Below are 6,982 nucleotides of genomic sequence, written 5' to 3'. Positions count from 1 at the left end.
TTTTTAAACATTTTGAAAAGTAGGCAGGCAATCTGATTCTAAGGCTGGTCGTCCACTGGAAGCGAAAACAAGCGGCTTCGAGCGTACGCGATACGAGCGTCAACAAGCGGCTATAAGATACGCGATGTTGTGCTACAGGGGTCGTCCATTGCAAGCTGTTTCACTGACAGTAGTGTCCTTGCTCTTCCCCTGATTTGTTTTTGAGGCATCACCATGATTCATTGCATTGTTCACCTTCTTATCAGAAGATTTCTTCGTTTCAATTCCTTTTTTGGCACTTTCTTTTTCAGCAGATATTTTTTGCAGACAGATGCGTCAAGCGGCTACGAGCGTAAATCCCATTCTGCTCGGAACTGTAGCGCGCGCACGATTACGCTCATAGCCGCCCGCTCAAACTTGCTTTCAGTGGACGAGGTTACATTAAAATACAATATTTAGGATCTGCCGCGCGTAGTCGCGTGTTGACGCTCGTGTCGCGTAAGCTCAAAGCCGCTTGTTTTCGCTTCCAATGGACGACCAGCCTAAGGCAATGTTTATACATTAGTGTGACGTTAAGATTGAACGTAGCGTGTTGCCGTCTTTCCCGCAAAGTTTTGCGAAAAAATTACTTCAAATGAGTGATATTGACGAGTCTTTGGATATTGAACAAGCTGCTGAAGCTGCACTATCCACGTTAGTACCCGAAAAATCGAAACATTTATACGAAAAGACCTACGACAAAATTTATTTTAATGTTTCATTTTTATTTTTAGGCACTAGTGCCTAAAACTTTCACATTTACGCACTAGTGCCTAAAAGAGTGTCATTTCGAAATTCTAATCAATATCAAAATTTGTCAATTTCGAAACGCTTTCACAAAAAATTAATATCAATACGACGAGCCCATTTTCGTAGGATCGTAAGTATCATACTTATTATCTACATCCTTACAAAATGACTTAACCTGTACTGTATAGTTTTGTTTTTACGCAAAGTACCTATATATTTGGCAAAGTATATATTTGGCAGGCAAGCTTTCAGCTACTATTTGTATCAAATCAAACATGAAAAAGTTAAACTAATTAAATGACAAACATTTATTACAGTGTTATGGGGTACGTAAATAGAGCCCGGTAATGATAATACTATATTGGAAATGAGTATTAGAAAAGCTCTCTACCTAAATATTGACTTTGAGATTCGCAATAAAGCAGCTAAAACAAAGATGAGTGGAAAGTAAATACGCCGAGTTCGATCTAGGAACCCCCAATTTCTGCTTTACTGCATTATACATATATAGGCTTCCAATGCTTTCTGTTGCGTTGTATCACATTGACTCATTGAATATACTGGTAAACCATAGTTAAGTATAGGTATTAGCATAGGATAGATAGCTATTGTGTTAGTAGATAGGTAGGTACCTAATTCCAAGATATGTACCTACTACGCACCTACTACCATTGACTTTACATTATATTAAACTCAATGACTACCTGTACCTACCTACACACATATAAATGATGGTATTAGAATTCACGATTTTCACACGATTTGAGCTTTGAGAATGAAAGTCTCGTTCTTAGACGAATTTGATTTTGTCTAATCTTGTACAGATAAAGCGCATCTTTTTTTAACAGAAATAGCAGACGTTTCAATCGTCTCATTTGTTGTGAGTACCCTCTTCCGACAATCCGTTCTTGAGGTATAAGGGCATATACCCGATCACGATAAGAGATCGAGGAGGAGGGCTATGGTTGGTAGAAATTAATTCCTTTCGTTGAGACCTTTCATTAGAGTACCTACCATGAAGAATAAAACTAGTTCCACTCCCCCCCTCCACCCCGTACTTCGATAAGGGAACAGAAAGAAGAGCAGTCGTTGGTAGAAATCGGTTCTTTTGAGACCTTTAATTAGAATACAATGAGACAAAATGAACTTTTAACCCCCCCCCCCCAGCCCCATCGCTCACTGATCTCTGATCACTGATTGGATTTATGGTGTCGTACTCGACCGTTATCGCTAGGTCGCGGATGTTGTCGATACTGTACTTACTTAATAGTGCTGTGCTTAATTGTTTTGTTAGTTCGAAGCAAATTTAAGCATTGTTTCAATTTACGTTACCTACGAAATTCTTGTAAATAAGCTTATTCACTACGGTTTTGATGCTCTTATGTGCAAAACTTATTCGATCGTATTTGCATGGTAGAAAGCAGTGTACGTACAATATGTGGGGGGTTCTACATCCAGTTTTAAAAACGTGACAAAAAGGGTACCGCAAGGTTCAATTTTAGGGCCGATTCTGTTCCTTGTATACCTATGAGATAAGCAATGCCGTGCCTGATGCCCGCCTGACCTTATTTGCTGACGATACCACAGTACCAAAATTGAGTGGTGGCATCGTGGAAACATCCAAAATCATATAGAAATAGTCAAAGAAAATCTGTGATTGATTTACCGCTAACCAGTTATGCATGAATGTGGAGACAACAAAAACGGTAGAATTCTCAAATAAAGTAGTTTTTTAATTTATTGTTTTACACACATAGATATATATTACACATTATCCTTGACATTTGTAAACAATTTTATTTTGTAAAACTAGAACAATAAATATAAAAAATGTATACATATGGGCTATTTTACTTAAAAAAACGGATCAAATGCATGGACTAGATGCATATAATAGGCAACCAACACTACAGGATTTTTTTCAATGATAATCTGCGTCTGTTATGAAAATAGTAACTTGATTATTTAATGTCAAATTAGGGCTAGCTATTAGTCTTTATTTATATTATTACCATCAAATTGTGATTTTTTAATACAAAGATGTTTAGCAAAGACGACAAGGTTGGAGTATTAACATTGGCCCATATGAATAAAAGGGAGCATATGCTTATACATTGGTACTCGTGCCCCTTCACACTGAGCGACAATCAGCGCTGCTGAGCAGCGGGACGGGACGCAATGCAAAGCTGCTGAGCAGCCCAGTGTGAAGGGGCACTTACGAGTATTTACTTCGAATTTGGCAAGTATACCTAAGCATATGCTCCCTTTTATTCATATGGGCCATTGTATCAGCTATCAGGGTGGTAACACTTTAAAGACTGTAAAAACAACTCCAGTTTGTCGCGTGTTGTTGGTTGCCTACATGCCATGCCGTGATACTAAGGTAGTACATATTTAAAACTTCCCGCAGTACGTGGTTGCTATGGAAGTTGTTTTTTCCCCATTCGAGTGGTGTTCATACGACTTTAGTTTAGTTTACCCTGAGTTCACATGCTCTACAATGCCCTTTACCCCGACGACCTATTTTGTATGGATAGCATAGGGCCAATCCGGCTAATAAAGTAATAACAGTCCAAGTACTACATGGTCTAAAGAGAAAATAGCCGTTGTAGGTTGGTTAAATAATAATAGGTCGAATTGATTTTAGTAGGCCGAATGTAACATCATTGTATTAGTTTAAAGCATTTAAAGTACTCAATTCTATACATAACCTTATTGTCTTATGATGGCTTTAAATATGATAAAAGTTATTCAATCTTTACAAAGATTGACTTTAAATGCGAAATGTAATTTAAATGTTATTTCAAGTAAACAATGCGCTATTAATGGTGCGATATATGGAAATTCCGTAAGAAACTCCACAAACTTTTTTAACAAACGTGAGTCCCCGAGACTGTCCTCTATGTAATTAAATTGCTTATATTTGCTTTTAACTACTTGTAGTTCCTGCCGAAGCTCTTTGGAAAGGAATTACGTCAGTCAGTAATGCAGGTAAAAAAAGAGGACGTGGCAAGAGGGTTTCAAGAAGAAACATTAAAGATTTGAATCGCGGCCAAATCATCGGTGTTGGTGAGTAGCTCATTTATCAACGATTTAAATTTTTGGTCTTGATATAAACAGGAAAGGCAAACATATTATGGCCTGGGTTGACCGCTCCCATTATAAGAGGAAGGGAGCTTGTTGAACAGCAGCAACTACCGGAAGATCCTGATAGAGAGAAAAAATTAATCGAAATACGTAACAAAATGGGTAACCTCCGGCCACCGAAACTAAGCCCTCTAGATCGAGGTTGGTCAGGAAATAAAATGCCGGGTAGAAGCATTGGTCCTCCAGATCCCATTGGCGAAGGTACTACATGTGATATTTGCTATTCTTCCATTTATGTCATGTTGTAGAGAGTTTCGAAGGATTTGACACCAAAGTATTGGAGTTAAAAACTGTGTTTAATATGACCGGAAATCTTGGTAGGAAACGTAGGCTATCTGTGTTTGCTATAACTGGTAATGGAAAAGGATTGGCCGGTTTTGCACTTGGTAAAGCTGTGGAATCTGCAGCCGCACTTCGTAAAGTGAAGAACAGAGCTGGACAAAAGTTAATGCACATTAACATTTTTAGAGATCACACAGGTAACGTATAGGGCTTTGCGAAGAGTTAACTTAACTTACATTTTGCAGTTTATCACGATTTCTTCACACAGTTTGGAGCAACAAAAATTTTTGTTAGCCAGAGACCAGAAGGCTATGGTCTAGTTTGCCACCGTGCTATCCGAACAGTATGTGAGGTTGTGGGGATTAAAGACTTGTACGCTAAAGTCGAAGGTTCTACTAATGTTCAGCACATAGTGAAAGCTTTTATGCTAGGTCTTTTGAAACAGGTAACATATCTAGGAAAGACTACTTTTTTTTTCAACTCGGCTTTAGAGGGAAGGGAATACACAACTTACCTCAGTGACAGTGTATTTCAAATGTAGTCAAACTACATGACAACATTGCAAACTAAAGGTCCAGATCTGTCCCCATAAAGCATGGAATATCTTATATATTTACTCCACCAGAAAATGGTTTTGTTTATTTAAAATTTTTGGGCGTTAAACTGATGTTCATTTGTTAATTTTTTGAAAAACAGCAAAAATTATTTTTAATTTTTTGTTTTGGATTCCTGTTGTCAATCTAGTTATCCAGTCTTCCAAAGTCTAAAAACCTCATGTCCGTAGTAGAAAAAAACACTAAGAATAGATTTTAATAAAAAAAACTACTAAGAGCCTTTTTGTTTACAGAGAACTCATGAACAAATTGCGGAAGAAAAAAAATTACATCTGGTGGAGCTGTCGAAAGATAACGAATACTTTCCCACTGTATTAGCTTCGCCGGTCGAATGTCGTAAAACGGAGGACCTTAAACACGACGAGGTACTCGATTTTACACAGTACTGCTTGGACGGAAGGGTCATCTTGCAACGAAAGAAATTCCCACCGTTTTACACTAAATACAAGTCTTGGGAGATATATTTAAAGAAGCAAGAGAAAATCAGAAACCACGACAAAATTCGAATTCAATTGAAGGCGGAGTACGGAGAGCTGAGAACATTCCTCACCGATAAATATCCTGAATGCAGACCGCCTCAGAAAGGAAGTTTTAAGAAGGATTCTGAAGAAAATGCGTAGTGCTTTTGTTTGTAATTGTCATTACCAATAGGAAATAAATGTTTTATTCTGGTTTTTACATGAGACAAGATTTGTAGTTAAATGTTATTTGGCTATTGGCAAACACTATACACATATGGTTAGGACATAAATTTGTAAATATATAAAGAGAAGCTTTGCTACAGTGTTCAGTGTGTGTTAGTTTCCTTGTTCTATGTAGCTGGTAAATGCTAATAGTTTACCCTTACAGTACCAATACTCTTTTGTTTTTGCTGTGGTATTAACACATTATGTTGATAAATTGCAAAGAGATCATACATGAATACAGGGTGTAGAAACGGTTTACGCACCTATCTTTGTTGACGAGTGTAAGTGTATAAACACAACACAATAAAATATTATATAGGGATTTCAATGTTAATTTCTTAATATCGAAATATTTTCTCCCCTAATTAATTTAGAACAAAGTTGTAAATAAGTTTCTTGTAGCTTGAAAAACGTCTGTTCATGTCCTCATTTATATCTACTATACCTACACCTACTAGCGCTTACAACATGTAAAGGCTTGAAGGTAGTAAAAAGGTGATATGCGATGACATTTGTCTATTCCAATCGAGTGATAATTTAGTCACACCTTTCCATTTTGTCTTTTTAATACGTGATAGTAAGCATACGCCTGTGAATAACAAAAAATTGCAACTTTCTACGTATAATATCAGCGTTGACATCTAAATTTCGCATAGGTAAACGAAATCGCCTAAGTATTGGCTGTATTTTTCTCCTATAACTTGATGGTAATTGACAGATTTTCAATCGTTAGAATTTTTTTTTACTCGATAAAAATGCAAATTCTGTACACCACTCCTTCAAACAACAACCAACTTTGTGTACAAAGCAACAAAAAGTAACATTAAATTTGTGTGAGGTGACACCGATATTATGACTCACTCTGTGCATAGATTTGTAAACGTTTCGTGTAGGGATTTTTGTGAATTAACAGTTGGTGACATCGAAGGTAACCCTGAAGCGGTCATCTGTCAAAAATTTACAAATGGTGCATTTCCATTTTCCATGGCTCAAGATGTGTGTAGCAAAATGGCTGAGGATCCTTTCGTATTAAAAGAAGACGGTTATTTAAATGCGGCGACAGAAATTAAGAAAATTGTGTACCACCCATCACTAAACGTTATTTTAATATGTATTAACTCAGGAATCGTACGCGTTTTGGACGTTAACTCGGGTGTTGTTCTACAAGCAAGTTACCTGTCAAGTAAGAACGCAAAACAGTACGATTTTTCTTACTGTTACGATTTTTTTAACAGACACACAGTTTAAGTTCGGTTTTCTTTCAGCTCAAGATGGGTCCGAAGTAACATGCCTTTATATTCCTGGACAAGATCGTGTTTTGTTTTGCGATGGATACTCAATCGGAGTTCGTTCAGATTACAATGGTGTTTTACTGTTGGACACGATACTGCAGAAGACTATCAATAACACTAGCGATAATGTTAAATTAGAATTGTTATTATCGGAGGTATTGTATTTTATTGTGCAATCGTCCATCCTTAATTT

At 37.0% G+C, this 6,982-nt stretch overlaps 2 protein-coding genes across 2 annotated transcripts in view; both read left to right on the top strand.

Annotated features, from left to right (window-relative positions):
- Positions 1–3,462: 3,462 nt before the first annotated feature.
- Positions 3,463–5,494, top strand: LOC116171221 (28S ribosomal protein S5, mitochondrial). The gene is made up of 6 exons (XM_031487948.1): positions 3,463–3,647; positions 3,712–3,837; positions 3,889–4,116; positions 4,164–4,394; positions 4,443–4,642; positions 5,045–5,494. Exons 1-6 carry the CDS (start codon positions 3,491–3,493, stop codon positions 5,429–5,431), a joined length of 1,329 nt encoding a protein of 442 aa, XP_031343808.1. The 5' UTR covers positions 3,463–3,490; the 3' UTR covers positions 5,432–5,494.
- Positions 5,495–6,450: 956 nt separating this feature from the next.
- LOC116171215 (baculoviral IAP repeat-containing protein 6) overlaps positions 6,451–6,982 on the top strand; it is a gene marked incomplete in the record, with an annotated part of 74,340 nt that continues 73,808 nt past the window's right edge. The window contains 2 exon segments of the mRNA XM_031487936.1: positions 6,451–6,680; positions 6,763–6,944. Of these exon segments, the coding sequence (XP_031343796.1) occupies positions 6,482–6,680; positions 6,763–6,944 (381 nt within the window).

This window comes from Photinus pyralis, unplaced genomic scaffold, assembly GCF_008802855.1.
Source record: "Photinus pyralis isolate 1611_PpyrPB1 unplaced genomic scaffold, Ppyr1.3 Ppyr1.4_LG1, whole genome shotgun sequence".
NCBI classification, from domain to species: domain Eukaryota; kingdom Metazoa; phylum Arthropoda; class Insecta; order Coleoptera; family Lampyridae; genus Photinus; species Photinus pyralis.
The sequence above is the reverse complement of the archived record's forward strand: the minus strand, read 5'-3'. Positions and strand labels throughout refer to the sequence as shown.

Coding starts and splice junctions, on each gene's coding strand:
- LOC116171221 (XM_031487948.1), top strand. CDS start 3,491: ATGATGGCTTTAAATATGATAAAAGTTATTCAATCTTTACAAAGATTG. Junction 4,117..4,163: donor TCCAGATCCCATTGGCGAAG/GTACTACATGTG, acceptor GTCATGTTGTAG/AGAGTTTCGAAGGATTTGAC. Junction 4,395..4,442: donor CATTTTTAGAGATCACACAG/GTAACGTATAGG, acceptor TACATTTTGCAG/TTTATCACGATTTCTTCACA.